Below are 19,685 nucleotides of genomic sequence, written 5' to 3' on the forward strand. Positions count from 1 at the left end.
GTTGATATTTTTTGCATATGGATCCTTTTCTTCTTTAAAAAAAATCTCTTTTCCCCAATGTACTTTTATGTTATCATAGACAGCTCCATAAGAGAGGACTAGTTTTAAAATTGGTTAAAGCTAGCTTTGCCTCTGATAGCACTAGCTTTATGATTAAAGGGAGTCATTTAACCTCTCATAACTTTCAGGTGACTAACTCTAAGACAATAAATTGCAGCCTAGTTATAGATCCCCTTGGTGGAATCCCTATATAGGTGAAATTAGACATCTGAATTAAAACCACTCCTACAACAAAAAGCATCCTCTTCTCTCCCTCACCATCCCACAAACACGTAGTGATCATTCTAGTTATTTTGCTTTTTATATGTGTTATTCTTATCATCTTTACATCTAAACTGTGGGTATATTTCAAGGAAATATGTGCACAGAGCATGTATGTTTATGATCCCAAAGTTCTGTCAGGATCCTTCTTTCCTTACTCTTTTCTTATTTGGTTAACTCAGTTGCTCTTTTGGGTTTAATTAATGTCTGTATTCAGAAGACACCCAGATCTTTAAATCAAGTTTCTTCTGAGCTCTGTTACTACATTACTACTTGCTTACTGGATATTTCCAATGAAGTAACTTTTAGGCATCTCAAACTTAACATATTTAAAACAGAATTTATTATATTCCTTGCCAAATCCAGGACTTCCTTAATTCTGTCCAGAACACCACCATTTCCTCAGGTTTTCAACCTCAATTGATGATCAATTCACTCTCACTTATCCATATATCCCATAAGTTGATAAATTTTGTCATTGCTGCTTCTACATCTCATATGTAATCTCTCCACTTCAGGTCACTATCCTAGCTGGCTCAATCTCTCATCTTCCCTTGCCTAGCTTCCTAATTGGTATCCTTCCCACATGTTTCTTGGTACTCCGATTCAGCTTAGACACAACTTACTAAAATCCCTAAATGGATGCACTGATCTGCCTATTCCATTCTCCTGTGCAATAAACTCCACTGACTTCCAGTTACCTTGAGGATCAAGTGCAATCTTCTGTGTTTAACAGAGCCTTTTATAATGTCGCTCTAACCTACCTTAATAACCTTATTATATATGACTACACGGTCCAGCCAAACTAGTTTTGTTACTTTTCTTCAAATGGATGCTCTATCTCCCAGCATCCTGCCTTTACTTGGCTGTCCCTCATGCTTAGAATTTATTACTTCTTCAGCCTACCATTGAGCTAGTTTCTTTCAGAGCTTAGCTGAAGAACGCTTCCTATAAGACATTTTAAAAAATTTCTTCTTTCCAATTGCTAATACTTCTCCCCATTATTTTGTCTAATATATCTATAGAAGTATGTATGTCTGTATGTATGTATGTATTCTCCTATTGAATATAAATCACTTAGAACCTAGCCTAGAGCCTGACATCTAGTAGATGCTTAATAAATACTGATTGATTGATTGCTTGACTTAGACAACCTTCCCCTTCCTGTAGATATCACGAAATTCTGCCCATCTAAAACAATTATATAAATGTCAGGTGCTATTATTATTTCAAAGGCTAGCTCATCTCCTGTCTTCCATGAAGGTTGCTGTGATTACTCCCTTCTGAACTTTGCTTGTGGTCAACAGCTCACAGTTCGATACTTAATTATATAGTCTTATACATGCTTTCCAATAATGTGCTTACAGCATAGAATTATCCCAGACTGTCTTCTTTTTGTTGTGGAGAGCTAGTTTAGAGCCTCTCCCAAGAAAACAACCCCCTGGTTTCTGTACACATCATCAGAAAACTAAAACTTTGAGTTGGCTCTCAGGAAGGGCTTAGGGGAAAGGTTCAATAGAGACCTGCTAAAATTATGACATGTTTGTTTGACTCCTTGTATAGAGGGCTGGTATTAGCTATAGGGAAAATTGTGGTTTGTCTTTGGTGCTCTCTATCCTTTCTGTCTTCGAAGCTTCTAACATCAGTCTCAAGAATACCTTCTCTTGAATTGTCCTGACGTAGCTCAAAATGTGTTCTCTTCTCCATTTGTCCTCAGTACTTTGTCACTAAGAAGACTTCAAATGAAATCACTGTAGATAACTTAGAAAGAAAGATCCATTTCCCCCATTCCTTCCCCTTCTACCCCGAGTGTTTCCTTACTAATGCAAAAGAATTTGTAATTGATGGAATTTCAGGCTTTGGGCCAGGGGTGCCCCTTACATTGTGAGGGTTTATGCTGTCAGTATGTGAAGCTCTCCTTTCCCCAATGCTGCCCAGAAGGATCAAGAAGGGCTGTTTGTGAGCCCTTCTCCCAGTAATGAAGAGGGAAGAAAGGACTTGATGGGTCAAGGCTTTTTTTTTTTTTTTAAATATGGATTCTGAGAGACATAGGTAGCTGGTCCTCCCTGACTCTGGCAGTGAGTACCCATAAACTGGGTATTCTGGGAGGCCCCGAATATTGGGAGTGAGGACTAAATTGGTGAGTGCTAGAATCCTGTGACCAGTTTGTGGAGGCTGGACTGGCTATCCCTTTACCTTGGCCTTGGAAATAGTATGTATCATTGAATATTATTAGGACCCTGAGTGACTTGGCAGTGGGAGATTTCCTTAATTTTTCTGACAGGGAAGGAGTGGAGCAGTAGTCAAAGAATAAGGAGAGGAGGAAGTGTAAGAAGCCTTTTTAATTGTGAGACAGAGATGGATTTTCTCCTTTACTACCTAAGGATACAGAAGGGGAAATTGTGTGTTTAGCAGGATGTGTGTGTATGTATTGGGGGGAGATATGGGTATGTTTTGGAGAAAAAAAAGTTTGTACAATTAAGTTTTAGGTTCAGACACAACAAGCCTGTTTACAGTTAGAATGTTCAAGTGATGAAGGTAAAGAGTCAATCTAATTGACTCAAGCATCTCATGGAAGAATGAAAAGGAGATTGTTGTAGTAGAAACTATTCAACTAAGGGAGGAGAGTGTATGGTTCCAGCTTTCCAGGTCTTGTAGATAATCGATAACTCACCAGTAAAATAGGGAAGTCTAGTTTCTTGGGATCCTAAAGTCTTCAAAGAGAAGAGAGTCAGAGTAGCTTCCTGTTGTATACTTTACTCTTCCCTCGCTTCCTCCAGATGACTTCCATTCATGTTTGGTTTAGCTGCGTAGACATATGATCATTTCCTAGAACTGTTTGTCATTTATATCTCATTACTATGTAGCACAATAGCAATTATACACATCATTAAATTGCTGTCAGATTAAATTTTATGTGTCCTATTTGATTACAACACAGTTTTATACCTATGTGGCCTAGTTTTATAGTTTATGACTTATATAGGGAGTCCCCAAAGTCCCAATTTAAAGTCTAATACCTTAAGACTGCACAAGACTTTTGGGACACTCTGATCTACTCACAATTTCTCAGGAAAAAATTAGTGGGAGTTTGAGTTTTTATTTTCTCCTTATACAAATGATACTATATCTCATCAATCAGGTTATAAAAGCTTCTTGATGGCAAAAGTCTTATACTTTTGCATCCATCTTAGGATTTTTAGCACAGCGCTGAATACATTGCTCAATAAGAGCTTATTAGATGATTTGTTCAGGAGTTATATAAAGAAAATAATCATGGATGACATTTATAGAATGCTTTTCTTTTAACCTGGTGATAAGGCAGATGATCTTAGAATTATTATAGATGAATATATATTTATTGGTTTTTTTTTAAATAAATGAAGAAAATGAGGTCCCTGGAGATTTAGTGACTTGCCCATAGTTAATACAACAATATTCATGCTATCTTTACTATACCATGTTATCTCTTAAGAAATGCTACTCTATTTGATATTTCAAACTGTTTAGCTAACCATTGGGATTTATTTCATTACAAAGTCTTTGTGTAATTCTGGTAAATTTGTATATCTTTAAAAACTATTTCCCTCTTCATTTTCATTATATTTCTTTAAAACAAACAAAAAAATCCACTCTAAGAATCCTTCATCTAATTATCATCTTTTCTCATTCCATATTTCATTCCTTGCAGTTCCTAATCTTGTTCTTCATTATCTTCTCAACCTCTAATACCTCCATCACTCAGTTCTTTTCTAGGCTATCATTTCTACATTAGCTCTATCCTACTCCCTTTTCCATCTTCACTACTAAACTGGTAAACTGTTTCAATTTCATACTAAATTCTTTTCTCAAGTTCCTTGTTCTCCTTATCATTGTCCTGCCAAATGGTAGCTTTTGATTGCTCCAAACATCCAAACGTATATTTAATTTCTATTTACATGCTATTGAACCAAACTGAAGAAAATTAGGAAACCATATTGATTGGGACCATTACTAATTTGTGTTATATAATCTCAACTAGGATCTTATTGTAGCAAAGGCAAGCCCTTGACACCTCCTTAATTGAATGATTATCTTACTTGACACAACAGCTTTTCTAAATATTTTAAAATCTCTTTAGAGTTCCCATAACTCTCCTTCCCACAGTCCTCTCAGTTTATTTCTCTGCCTCATATTTGTCTGGAAAGAAAAACAGATTTTTCTCTAAGATTTCCTTCTTTTTCCTTCTTCATCTCTCTTCACTCCAATCCCTTTCCCCTTCTCCTTCACCCCTTTATAGGGAGAAGTGCCTTCTCTTTACCAAGACATACTCCTTTACATGTAGTTATCTTTGTAATAAAGTAATGTATTTATCAGAGGTTTTTCATGATCAGATGCAAAGCCATTAAAGTTATTTGCAGCAAGAGGACTTTTTGTCTATCATTTTATGTAGAGAACTCCTTATAAGTTCTTGCTACCAAAGTAGATGAATGATTGATCTGCGATTTAGAGAATTTCTTGAAACACTGATAGATTTAATAACTTGCCCTGAATCTCAGAGTCAGAATGTTTCAGAAGCCAACCTTGAATTTTCTGTTCTTGTTAGGTCTCTGAGGCTAGTGCTACATATCTATCTATCTATCTATCTATCTATCATATCACTTTTTTCTCTTTTGGTCAGGAAATTAAATTGAAGAAAAGAAAATCTGCTAAGGGTTTACTTCAGAATTATCTGATATCTAAAATTGGAGTCACACATGTCACTTGGAGAGAATACTAGTTTAAAAAAAAAAGGAGAGAGTCATTGCAGCATTTTTTTTTTTTAAGTAGAGAATAGGAGAAAAGCCAGAAAGAAGCACAGACAAGCAGGACAGCTTTGAAAGCTACAAATTCAACTTCTTATGTACTTAAAAATAAAGACAAACTGAATATAATGGAAATCTACAGTTTATGAAAATAAATGCTCATTCTATTTGGTATTTTAATATCAGAATAAAAATAAAAGAATATAAAACATGAAAAGAAAAGAATAAAAATAAACGAATATTTAGCAAGGAGTTCATGAAAAAGAAATTTTACTGCAAGAAACTTGTACTTCCTCACTCTTCTAATCCTTTTCTTTTTTCATACAGGTGATGGATGTGGGCACATGGTGACTTACCAAGACAGTGGCACATTGGCATCTAAGAATTATCCAGCGACTTACCCCAATCATACCATATGTAAAAAGACTATTACAGTCCCTCAGGGGAAAAAATTGATCTTGAGGCTCGCAGATGTGGATATTGAATCTCAGACGTGTAAATCCAACTTCTTAGTCTTCGGCAATTCCTCAGCTCAGTATGGTATGTAAATTGTCTGGATTGATATATTGTGGGGAAAGAATATGGGGACAGAATACTACAAATAGCTTAATTCAATTCAATTCAACACCTTCCCACCTCCTTAATGTCGGGTACTATTTTACTGCTAGGGATACACATGGAAATGTTGAGCAATGCTGTAATGGGACCTCTTACAGAAACATACCTGTTAATAGAGGTCATGACTGTGGATCAAATATAGGAGGGGATATTGAAAGCAAAGAAATGTATTAATGCCAAGAAAATTGCTGATAATGGCTTCAACTTCCTAAAGTGTATGTTTTTATAATGCTGTAGGCTCATTTAGAGTATAGAGTCAAACAGCAGCATTCTCTAGCAACTTAGGCTACATAAGGAACATCTTTCACAGGAGAGGGGAAGGCAGAAAAAGGGGGAATTATTTTAGCAAGAAAGAAATGGTATTCTGTGATTGTAGTTCCCATGCAGCTGGCAGGGTTTGTTACCTGAATGAAAACACATTCCCTGTTCAAGGGCAGGAGGCAAAAGGAGGTGACCAAATACTCTCACAATTGTGAAAGAAGGCCTTTTAGAGAAACTATAGGATTGGGATAACTAGACAAGACTCTTCTTATCTCTTATCCAAGGACAATACATATATTTATTACAACTGTGGATGAGATTATCTACTTTATATAGTTTATTATATTATATTTATCCTTACTTTCTATTATTGAACCATCAGGAGATTGTGGGATTTCTGTGTTGTTACAGGTAAAGATGTGGTGAAGTGATTGTGTTTCCTGTTTTTCCCTCACAAAGACAAAAAACAAAATTAAGCCTGCCTGTGAGGAGCTTACATTTTTCCCAGTAGCATATCTACAAATATAGAAACTTACCAAATTTGCATTTTTTATAAGCCCCACATTTGCCCTATTTCCTTTATCTTCATGGACAAGCTCTGAGAATAGTGCCTAAAAAACTAGACATTATGTAACCTATGACTCTTGAATGTTAAACTAATGAAATCAGCCTTATCTCTCTATAATCAACCAAGCCCCAGGAGTCTACAGACCTTAGCCTTGACCATTACCCAAATAATTAAATGTATTTACCTTTCTTCTCTTCTCTCACTTTTTTGTGAAGAGAGACAATCGACCCTCTGGTTCTATTTAGAAGCCCTGTGATTCTAACTTGCAGTTTGCTTAGAGTGAAGTTCCTTTCAGTAGCCACCACCTGATTCCTCATATCCATCCTTGTTAACTCCATTCCTCCTGTGTTCCTACTCCACTCTACCTTTTCCCTTTTAATTATACCCTCTGGAACACTTGTTCTATTGATAGCAAACCACTCATGCATATTAGACTTATGTCCTTCCCCAGAAGCATCTCTGTAAATATTTTGTATTTATTATTCTATATGCTTCCTATTTCCCTTCAAGTATAAGAAAAGTCCTTGAAGGGAAGGCCCTCAAGAATCCTGTTGTTTTCTTCTTGTCTTTGTGTCACCAGTGCTAGGTTTGTAGCTGCTAATAAAGGGTTTTTGAGAAATTGGTGAGAAATACTAGATTGAATTTGAAATGCCAGCCTACCCCGAACCTCCAACCTATAGGTTCCTAAGAATCCTGGGTATAATAGAAATTTAACAAATGTTTGCTAAATTTAAATATAAAGATTTAAGAAAATCCTTTTTACATTTACATAATCAATGTAAAATTATTTTTTTTATATTACATTTACAGAATTGTCATTTCATGGCATATATTTCACTTAGCTCTATGAAAGTCATTGGCTATTATGTAGAAGCTTATTATGTGGAAGCGTTATTTTCAAGCATGGAGACTACATGTTTACTAACAAAATTTGACTGGCCTTCCTTTTGTTCTTGGCCCAGAATGTTGATTTCTGTCCTGTTGAGTTCTCCCACACTCTGCAGGTCCAGACCAGTGATGAGCATATTCAGTTACTGAAACTTTCCCAGACAGACACCATGGAAAAAAAAAAACCCTTAAGATTTTTATCCCAGTGTACTTTCTATCTCTGTTAATGACAGGCTGCTTAATTACTCCTGCAAAAGCTTCAAGTAGTTGGAAACTTATAAAGATGATGCTGTGTTTTTTGGGGGGGCTGCATCTCCCATTTGCATTAAGTTGAAAAATCAGAAATCTGGGAATGCTTGAGGCTTCTGGGACCAATTTGCTATTTAGTACTTCTCATCACCAAATGTTTATGAGCTTACTAAGAAGTGTTCTAAAAACAACATTAGCTGGGGAAAATAGCTCTTCTTCTGGAAAAGCGTTTGTATGTCAGAGCCTAAATGGAAGTAGAAAATGATAAGGTAGGGTGCCTCAGGGTCAGATTATGTCTCCTTTGGGAAAACCTCCTTCCTATCTTTTCCAGTCATGAGTAATTAATTAATTTTCACTTGCTGACAAAGTGGCAGGTATAATCTTCCTTTGCTGCCATCTTATTGCCTAAGGCATGATGGGTGGAGTGAGAGTAACCAGAATGGTCAGGTCACACACTGTTAGGCAGGTTTCTGGGGTGAGTAGTGATTCTGGGAGTTTTGAATTATGTGGATAAAGATGGTGGGAAATACTTTAGGATGTGTAAATAGAGAAAGGTACAGATTAACCATGTGTCAGACATGCTAGGTTTGAAAATAAATGGTGAACTTCATAAAATTTCTGAATTTCTGAAGCTTGGAGCCTAAGATGCTTCTTCTTTTTTTTTTTTTTTTTTAAATTTTTATTTAATAATTACTTTATATTGACAGAATCCATGCCGGGGTAATTTTTTTACAACATTATCCCTTGCACTCGTTTCCTAAGATGCTTCTAGTAAATATGTAATAGAACTATAATTCACTTATAGCAATAAAAGCTAGTAAATTAATTATTAATCTTTCTCAGGTTCCAGAGCTTCAAAGCTTTGTCCTTAAGGAAGAAAATAAAAATGATCAGACCTCTCTCAAGTATATTTTTGCTTCAATTGAGAATCATTTAAGCTTATTTTTTCCATTCTTTACTTAAGAAAATGTCTAGCTTTTTGGAACTCTTCCATTTTTGTATAAGTTACCTTTGTATCAAAGATGAATTTTATCAATATTTAAATTTGGGGGCAAAGTATCTCTTGTTGGTGTGTGTTATGCAGTAAAGAATTTTGTTTGGCAAGTCCTCTGAGGTCAGAGTTTTTGGCAAAGTCAATCTGGGGGTGAGGAGTGTGTTGAAAGAAGTTCTAGATTTGTTAGCACTGATTTCTCAAATTTAGTGTATTCCCAGGGAAATAATAGTAGTATTATCTCAGATGTAGATAGTTCTTGGGGTATATCAGAACATGGACCTGGCTTCTCATTCCTGGAGCTTACATACCTCTAGTTACCTCCATATATTATTATTATAAATTATAAGTTTATTAGTTAATACTATTGTTATTATAAATTATAATTTTATTATTTAATACTATTATTATAAATTATAATTATTATTAATAATAACTATAATATAATAACATTTTTATATAATGCTTACTGCAGATGCTGTGCTAAGTGCTTTACAAATAGTATTTCATTTTGTCCTCACAACAACCCTAGGAGGTAAGATTCTCTTATTATCCCCACTTTACAATTAAGGAAACTGAGGCAAATAGGTTAAATGATTTGCTCAAGATCACATAACTAGTCAGACGAGATTTGAACCCAGATTTTCCTGGCTTCAGGCACAGTGCTCTCCCTATCCCTTAAGCCTTGCTATCACCTGGCAACAGGATCAGAACTCTCCAGGCTTCAGTAGGATACAGCTGTGTGTCACTGTGTAGAGTATTGTCCTGAGGGAGCCGGTGAGTCTGCAGAGGTAACATATTTCATCTAGAGGGAGTAGAGAAAGACTTCATCTTCTAGAATCTTATCACCATGTTTCATAGAATTTCTACTTTGCTAACACTATTTGTGACAGCAAAGAGAAGTGTTATAACATGTCTTTTTTTGTTGTTAATTCGAAATATTGCTGTATTCAATTTGGTTTTTATTAGTTGGTACTCAAATCCTTACTTGATAAAATGTTGATATTTTAAATTCACTAACATTTTAAAAAATCAAGAGAGCTATTACATAAGGAGTTTGATTTCTCTTTATGTATATATACATCACATTTTTATTAACTAAGCTCTGCAAAAGTTCATCTGTGAATATACTGAAAAGAGGCTTTAAAAAAAAACGTATCATTGCAGTTAATTTTAAAAAAAAATTTCACCCCTGTGTCAGCATTGTTTTGTAACTCTTGGCTCACATACTAAAGGCACTTTTGTAATTCACATTCCTAACAACAGAATGCACTATCAACAAATTTGACCACCCACACAGGTTTCACAGCAGTCAGTCAGAACTTGTATTTGCTCTCTCACATTATTGGGAACAGAGAGAAGCATAATACAGACACTAGGTTATTGCCATTTTATTATTTGCTATTTCTTACAATACTACCAGATGTATCATCTTTAATTTAATAGCTGTAAGAGGAGAGGATATCAAATACTTGGAACAAATCGGAATAGGGTACTAAGGAAGTATCATTCGTTTATAAGTCTTCATTCCTTTCTTTACAAAATCTAAACTTGGAGAATAATCTCTGCATATATAGAGAGCATCCTTGCTGAAGCTTTCTGATGAGGGAATAGCCAGTCTTTAGCAAATGCTTTTCTATAGTGGATCCCATCTTTGTAATTATTGTTCTCATGCTTGTTCAGTCCTTTCTGTCTTTTCATGACCCTATTTGAGGTTTACTTGGCAAAAATACTAGATTGATTTCCCTTTTCCCTCCTCTGGCTCATTTTAAAAATGAGGAAACCAAGGCAGACAATGTAAAGTATCTTGCCTAGGGTTACATAACTTAAGCCCAATTTGAACTCACAAAAATTAACCTTCCTGACTCTGGCCCAGGTGCTTTATCGACTTCACCATCTAGTTGACTATTTTTAACCAGAGGATATTAGATTCTATTGTACTTACTGTTTGTGGACAGTGAAAAAGTATTTTATTTCATAGAGCAAGATGATCAATGGATTATATAGAGTGAGAATTGGAAAAGACTTTATAGGCCAGCAAGTCTAACCCCCTCATTTCACAGCTGAGTAGCCTAAGCCCCAGAAAGGCTAAATAATTTGCTAATGGTCACATTCATAATAAATATAAAGAGATGAGAAATGAACCAATGTCCTCAGACTCCAAGACCAGTATTTTTTCCATTAAAGACCTTTATCTAATGTTTCCTATGCATATGTCAAAATCTCTTTAAAAGTCTAACAACAAAACAATACCATATTCAATTACCCTCTGATTTATTAATATCAAACTGAATGTTTACCAAAATTTGCTATTGTCATAAAGGAAGTCCTGTTCACTGGCCAAATTGAAGAATTTCTTATAGGTGCAAATACTCTTGTTTGTAGATGTCATTATGCTTATTGTTTCAAGTCCCAGAATATTGCACAGCATTTTCTAACCATCCACATGGGATACCAAATAGGTGAAACCTCTTCTTTAGAACTTGGGTGGGTGGATGGATGCACATACCATGGAGTTGGTCCATTAGTACAAATATCTTAGGCAATGACTCAAGCTCAGAATTAAATAGGAAGAGGACACTGATTTAAATTGCTTTTTGGAAATTGTTCAGTGCTTTCTGTGATCCAAAGTTTTTCCCTGGGTAGCTAAATGACACAGTGGATAACGTGCTGAGCCTAGAGCTAAGAAGATTCAGCTCCCTGAGTTCAAATCTGGCCTCAAACACTTGCTGAGTGATCCTCAGTAAGTCAGTTAGCCCTGTTTGTCTCCGATTTCCCATCTATAAAATGAGCCAGAGAAGGAAATGGCAAACCACTCCATTACCTTTGCCAAGAAAACTCCAAATAAGGTCCAAAGAGTACGAAACAACTGAACAACAACAAAGTTTCTCCTTATAATAAAGTTCCTTTTTTAAAAAAAAATCAGCATTCTTCTAATAGAGTCCTGTGAGTAAGAGTCAGGTTATACTGTATTCTCTAAAGAATTAAAATTATAAATCTCCCAAAGGGTTATGAAGTGACATGTCAATTAGCAAGTTTTTATTAAGTGCTAACTATGTATCAAGCACTTTGCTAAGCACTAACATGAGCTAGAGTATTTCCAATATATTACCAATAAATTGTATTTGAGAGATAGCGTAAACAGCATCATCAGATGTGTGACCAGAAAAAGAGATGAGTCAGTTATGTAGTACAGAATGGAAAACAGATAACAGTCTCCATTTGTATCCATGCATTATCAAAAGATCTGAATAAATATAGTGGCTAAATAAGTAAATAGATAAAGTGGATAAACTTCCTGAGGAGGATTTGCAGGAGGAAATAGATGAGAGTTACACAGGATGAGAATGAATGAATGAATGAATGAATGAATGAAAAAATAATTTCTGAAGTTCCTACTATGTGTTGATCACTAGGAGTACAGAGACACAGATCAAGCAGCTAGTAATGCATTAGATAGAGGACTAGACTTGAAGTCTGAAGACCTGAGATAAAATTGTGCCTCAAACACTTAACTACTAGCTGTATGACTTTTATTATGTAGTCTCTTAGCCTCAGTTTCCTCATCTTTTGTGAGATTACATGTATAGCTCTTTTATTTTTTATTACTTTATAACAACATATTATTTTTAAAATTAATATTAGGTTCTTATTAAATGCACCCTGTGTGCTAGGTACTATTAAATGTCTAAGATACAAATAAAAGGAATGAAATCATCCATACTCAGTAAGTTTACATTCTATAGATAGCAAGTATGTATAAAAATATATACAACATAAATATAAAGTAAATTCAAATTTTTACAGAGTAGTTTAGAAAGGATGGTATGAGCAGTTGAAGGAATCAATAACAGCTTCTGCAGAAGGTGGTGTCTGAGCTACATTTGGGAGGAAGAGAAGAGCTCTAAGAGGCAGAGGTAAAGAGAAGATGATATTCACTTTTGGTGGATATACTGTATGGAGGTAGGACATTAAGTATTCTGAGTGAGGAACAAAGAGAAGAACAGTTAGCTAGATTACAGAGGGAGGGAGGAAGAATATGATAAGAGTACCTACTTTCATGGAACTTACAATCTAATGGAAGAAAACAAAGACTAATGGCCACAAAAGGAAACTTGGGGGCGGGTTAGGGAAAAAAAGGGTCATAGAAATGGTGAATGGAACCATAGGGATATCAATGCCCTTTCCAGAAATAATGGTATTATCATTTTGGATTTGATTACTATTTTCAGAGAAAGAAATTCAACATAGATTGTTGGGGAGGCAATGGGAAAAACTTGGGGAAGGAGGATATGTAGCTGGAGCAAGGCAGATACCAGAAAGTCCCAAGATAGCAAGAGGAGAAAGATGTGAAAATATGGTCTGGGGACCAGCCAAATATAGTTAGTTAGGGGAATTTGCGCTGACTCACTGACCATTTATGTTCAGCTCTGGGACAGAGTTCCAAGCTATTAGTCCTGGGACTAATGATGCTGTTGGGAAGTGCTGGTGGAAGAACAAAACAGCAGCAGGACAGGTTATAAGATGTCCAGGGTGGCTGACTGACAGTGAAGGGTGATCTGGAAATATCCTGCTGTGGATGGTTAGGCGCAGATCATTATCACCCATCACGCCTTTTTGTTTAACCATGTACAGCAGTAACATGTTGGGCACAGTTTCCAGTTGTCCACCCTGGGCATCTTGCCACTGGTCCTGCTGCTTTAGAAACTTAGAACCACATTAAGACTTTTAAAATACTCTGTATTTTCTCTATTTGTGCCTCCATTAAGAGATAGATAACCTGTTTCTACAGTGTTGTTAAAATATATTTGTTTTGGTTCTGCTCACTTCACTCTTCATTGGGTCGTATAAGTCTTCCCAAGTTTCTCTTAAACCATCTATTTCGTCGTTTCTAACAACATATTATCATTCCATTTTACTCATATACCATAATTTGTTCAGCCATTCATTCCTCAATTGATAGACATTTCCGTAAATTCTGGTTCTTTGCCTTCACAAAAAGAGCTGCTGTAAATATTTATAGGAGTCCTTTTCATCTTTCTTTGATCTCTTTGGATCTTGGGGTGGAGGTCTAATAGTGGTATTTCTTAAGTTAAGCAGTATTGAACTATAGATTTTAAAATCGTGTCAATTTATATACTGCCAAGAAAATAAATATTTGAGAAAGTGCTTGTTTCTTATACAAGTCAAGTGCCTAAAGATATAAGTATGCAGATAGTTTTCTTTGGCTTGGTAGTCAGTTCCTTTTTACCACAACTAAAAGAATCCTGGATATTTAAGAGACAGCTCAAAAGAATGGGGCATCTGGAAGAATATTTCACTGCTTTTGAGAAAAGTTAAAATATAACCAAATGAAGACAGTGATCTTTATTCTTATTTATTATCAAGTTAAATAACATATTGGATTTGAGCATTATATATGCAGAAAAATATTCTAATTGCATTAATAATCCTATTACCTTTCTCAGGTATAGCTATAATTATATTATAATTTTTAGATGTGATAATTTTTGCAACTGGCAGTAAAAAACCAATATGCTTCAAATGTAACGGAATAATTTTATTCAAAAGGACAATGAAGAAACTTCTCACATTTGAATTTATCAGTTATATATTGGATTCCTTTCTAAGGAAATGCTGAAGTAGAGTAAGCCAATTTTAAAAAATCATCTAAAATTAGCTTTCAAAGGATTTGAAAGTATGGAACTCATTCTGTGGGTGATTTTTTTTTTTTAAGAGATCAAGATGAAATAGATATAGGGCAGTAGAATTTTAAGCAGATGAGTCAGGCTCATTCATTATAAATGATTTTATCTAATTTTGCTTTGAGCTTTTTTTTTCCAAATTATATACATGAAGGGTACTATGGATGGCAAACATTATATATAGACTAATAGTGAAAGAATAAGAAATTTGATTTAGCCATCCAAAGTTCTTAGGTAACTTTGACCAAATTCACTAGAATTTTGAAGAGTAAAATCAAGAATGCATATTTCATCTTGAAATCCACTTCCATAATAGTGATTTGATCATTATTAATTCCCAGCTCAATTCGCTTTGTGTACATTCCTATGTTTTTACATTGATGTTATAAAATACTTAAAATGAGATTCATGACATTGATAAACGATACATCTACTTACTGGAAGAATATAAAGGTAGTAGTTCATTATTTTGCTGTTTTGACTTCTGACTTTCATTTAAAGAGCTAATACATGTGACTCATACAACAATTTTAAAGAAGTTTAAAATTATATCTGAGTCATTTGTTTAAAAATTGCAATGTACCTGTGAAGCCAATGAGATAACAAGTGAACAGAACTCAATAATAGTCCACCTTTAGAAAGAAATTGCCTGTCATTTCTTCTTCTTGCTGTTTCAAACAAAGAATGAGTTATAAGCACTTAAACTACAAATATCTGGGAAATTAGGAAAATGACACAGGTTTGCTATAGGACAGTACCACCTGTAGTTCCCTATAATCCTTGTTGACATAGATGAGGTAGCACATAAGGATTTAACTTTGTTGCTCTATAATACGTATTTTCGGGAACAGAGTAATAATTTTAGAATGCTGAAAAGAAGACACTGAAGACATATGGCCCATATGCATAGAGACATATGCTTGCCAAAATATCGGTTTTCTAATGAGCTATACATTTACCCATCTGAGCAAATTTCACCCTTTCTACACTCAATTTTTACCTCACCCTCCTTACAGTAACCAATTATCATCAGCCTCTGCCTTTCTAGAATATTCTCTTTAGGTTTTACTTTCTAATTTCTTTAACATAATTGACCCTTATTTTCACTCATTTTCTCTTCTCTGCCTCAGGTTGCTCTCATTTTTCTTCCTTTGCAGTTAGCCAAAGTGCTGTTAGCTAAATTATCTATTTTTTGCTTGACACTCCATATCCATCACTCTCTCCTTAAAACCCTTCACTGATCTTCATAATCTTTTCCATTAGCACTCCATTAGGTCACCCTCAGTTTTCTGGTTCTCCCTCAAGCCATCTGGAACTCCCTAATCTATCTTCTCTTTCTGTACCCCTTCTCCTATCTTTATTCTTCATTCACTTTGGTCTGCTGTTTTTTTCTATTGTAAGCTTGGTGAAAATAGGTTTTTGTTTGTTCATTTGTTCAGGACATAGCACACAAATCAAAGCCTAATAAATGCTTTTTGATTTGTTAATTGCTGATGTACTGGGAGCACAAGGTTTAGATTAGAATCAACTCAGAGATTCGATTCCATCATCAGGTCAATCTGATAGTCAATAAGCATTTATTAAATGTCTTTTATGGAATAGTCATTCTGATAAGCATTGTTGTGTAGATATAAGCAAAAAGAACAATAGCTCCTTCCCCTAAGAAGCTTACATTTAATAGAGACATCCTAGATGTGAAACCATATTGTCTTTATATGTGTGGTAAATATAGATAGCATTGTATTCATTATATATTTAAATGGTTTTGTATTATAACTTCTCAGATGCTGCCTAAAATATTTTTTGATTCAAACCCACTAAATACTTGTTTTTTTCTCAATTAAATGTAAACAAAAATTTTTAACATTTTTAAAAATTTTGAGTTCCAAATTATTCTTCCCCTCTCACACTGAGAGAGTAAGCAATTTATTATAGATTATATGTGTTCATTCTTGCAAAATATTTCCATATTAATCATGTAAAATGCAGACCACTCCCTTTTCAAAAAAGTAAAAAGTATAGTTCATATTGCATCTAGTTTCCATCAGTTCTTTCTCTGGAGGTATATAGCGTATTTTATCCTAAGTCTTTCAGAATTATCTTGGATCATTGTGTTGCTGAGAATAGCTAAGACATTCAAAATTCATTATCATACAGTATTGCCATTATTGTGTACAATGTTCTCCTGGTTCTACTTATTTCACTTTGCGTCAGTTCATGTAAGTCATCCCAGGGTTTTCTGAAAACATCTTTTTTGTTATTTCTTATGGCACAACGGTATTCCATCACAATCATATATTACAATTTGTTTAGTCATTGCCCAGCTGAAGGGGAGCTACTATAAATATTTTTGTATTTACAAATCCTTTTTCTTATTCTTTGATCTCTTTCCTCCAAATATTTTTACTAGTTGAAAAAATATATTTATCAAACTACTTCCTTCATGAAGCTTTTTCAATTCAAAGGAATAAGAAATGTGGCTTTGCAACCCACCTCACTCCATCTCTTGAAAATGTGAAGAGCTCAAATTAAGGGAAGGCAAGGGGGATTTTTTTAATATTACTTTTATACATGAATATATTTTGAAAGACAGGAAATTCTAGAATACTTCCAGTGCCAAAGGTATTTATTTTGTGAAGTCAGATTTAAATTTTGTGACTTATGATAGACCATTTCAAACCTGAGCCATCAGAAACATCTGTGTCCTAAAGATTTACCAAAACCTTCCTCAGAAGATAATCCAAATGTTTTTGAAGCCATTAATTACAATCACCCCCACCAAAATGTTGCTATTATTTTGAGCTACATTGTGAATAAACCCATTTAGCAAGTGAAGAGGTTAAAAAAAGAAGGATTTTGTCCTAAAATCTCTGTACTGTGTGTTGCCAACACGACTGGAACTAACCCAGGTACCCTGATTTCTCTTTATGACATCTAAAATGTACCTTTTATCCTTATGAGACCAATATAATTATAACATAAAAGTTAATACTAATCAAAGATAGAGGAAATGGTCCTATGAGTAAAAAAATACTTAGAACAAACTTTTCTGTAATAATAAAGAATTTAAAAGAGAGTAGGTTCCTGTTGACTGGGGAATGGTTAGACAAACTATAGTATAAGAAGATAATCTTATTGTAATATTGTGCAGTAAAAAATGGTTAATCTAATGGATTTTAAAAACTGGGGAAGACTTATATGAACTAAAGCCATAGTAAGCAGAACCAAGAGAACAGTTTTGTTAGTAACTATAATAATGTCAAGGAAGACAACATTGAAAAACATCAGAACTGAGGAACAGTTGTAACTTCAGAGGATGGGTGGTGGTGAAATATGCCTCTTGCCCTTCAACAACGAAATGGTGAATTGCAGAATAAGGCATAGCTCTCCCGCCTTTATTGTTTTCTTTTTTCTGTGTGTGTGTGTATGTACATATATATGTATATATATGTTTGTGTATAGATATATGTATATTACTTTTTAAAATACACATTTCTTTATGAATCATGTTGGGAGAGAAAAATCAGAACAAAAGGGAAAAACCACAAGAGGAAAAAAAACAAGAAAAAAAAGTGAGCATAGCATGTGTTGATTTACATTCAGGCTTTGTAGTTCTCTCTCTGAACAGAATGAGGCATACTTTGTCAGACATGACTGATATGTCAATTTGTTTTTCTTGGCTGTGGATGAGGAAGAGTCTTTGAAAAGTAATGGTGATTTTTTTTAAAAAAGGTAAATCTATAAAACATTTTTTCAAATTAAAATTTTAAGAGTTGAATAGAGCCAAATTACTTCTTCCCTAGTCTAGTACTGGTATAGTTTGCTGTAAGGAAACTGAAATGATGAAAATTTAAATTTACACTACAGGCAAATAGTGCCTTTTCAAAAGGATTTAAAAATTTTAACTCTCTGGTGCATTTGAAATTGTTTTTACTTATATGATACTTATTTTATATTATTTTATTATATTTACTTATGTAACACAATTATAGAATATAGTTACTTATGATACTTATATCAGTTGTATAAAGAAAAGTACCTATATGCCCCACCAACCATTAAAACTGTTTATTAATTCCTAAAGTGACAAGACTATTCTAGAGGATCTCTGAAGTCCCTTATGTGTGTTCATAAGTCTTTGTAGAAAATATATTGTTTTCCTTTGAGTCTTTGCTCAGCTATTATGAAATTAGAATTCTGGATGTTTTTTGTTTGTTTTTTGTTTGTTTTTTTACTTATCTCTTCAGCTTTCAGTGCAGAATTTGGGCATGATGCCAGAGCAAAGCTCTTATACTTGTGGGTGGGGTTGATGGCCCCAATTGGAATTATCCTGGCTTCTTGCCCAGACTTCCCAAAGTTTGGCCCTCCTAGATCTTTAAGGTTCAGAGTATCATTTATTTAGGGTGCTTTCTAGTGCCTAAGGACAAAATATTTGCTCTTCTGTCTGAGATAGTCTGCTTTAAACACTATGTCAGGCTGGTTGATACCTGCTACTGCTTCCCAGACTCCACCACTCTTACTTTTTCTAGATATGGAGACTTTCAGGCTGCACATGTTACTTCTCTTGTTCCACCTCTGGTCTCTGATATACTTCAAAGCTACCCAGAATTGGGGCTGCCTTTGCCTCAGTAGGGAAAGGAGAGAATGGTAGAGAATAAGATTATTTTCTCTTGTCAGTAGTCAGTGGCTGATATCTTATACAGTCCAGAAATATAACAAGTCACTCCAGGTTTTCATTAGATTTCTTGATCATTGTTTGATCAGCTATTGAAGCCAGATGGCCTTGCCTTTTAGGCAAACATTTTGACCAGAAGAATTCTGAGACATTTATAAAGAAAGAAGTATGCTTTAAAGTTTAAAACATTTCATTGTAAATGAACAAGGAGGAAAGGTGGACGATAAAAGGAAAATTAATTTATGTTGGTATCCTAATTATATTACTAACAAATTAACTCACATTCTGCTAAATTATTTGCACACTTTTGAAACTAAGACAGCCAGTAGCATTTCCTATGAATTTTCTATACTTTTTATCCCTCCCATCTACATTTTTCCATTTTAAATCCCTGTCTGTGCTTCAGAAATGGAGGAATTCTTGATTTTTACTTTGCAAAATAGACAATAGGAATGGGAATAGTAGGAAATACTGCTAAAATTTTTGATGCAAGTGAAAGATTTGCTTAATAATAATTTAATGAGTATCCTAAGACTAAATCTAACAATTGCCTCCTGTAGTTTGGGGAGGGAAAGAGAGTAGTATGGATAAATAGTATAGGTGGTCCCTACCTTTAAAGTGGGCT

The 19,685-nt window shown here is 34.5% G+C and overlaps 1 protein-coding gene across 1 annotated transcript in view; it reads left to right on the forward strand.

Moving 5' to 3' along the window:
• Positions 1-19,685, forward strand: part of DCBLD1 (discoidin, CUB and LCCL domain containing 1) — a 103,043-nt gene that overhangs the window by 22,969 nt on the left and 60,389 nt on the right. Inside the window, exon 2 of the mRNA XM_051997613.1 lies at positions 5,433-5,645. Coding sequence (XP_051853573.1) covers positions 5,433-5,645 — 213 coding nt within the window. The remainder of the gene's footprint in view (positions 1-5,432; positions 5,646-19,685) is intronic.

The sequence above is a fragment of the Antechinus flavipes genome, chromosome 4 (genome assembly GCF_016432865.1).
Source record: "Antechinus flavipes isolate AdamAnt ecotype Samford, QLD, Australia chromosome 4, AdamAnt_v2, whole genome shotgun sequence".
In the NCBI taxonomy this organism is placed as follows: domain Eukaryota; kingdom Metazoa; phylum Chordata; class Mammalia; order Dasyuromorphia; family Dasyuridae; genus Antechinus; species Antechinus flavipes.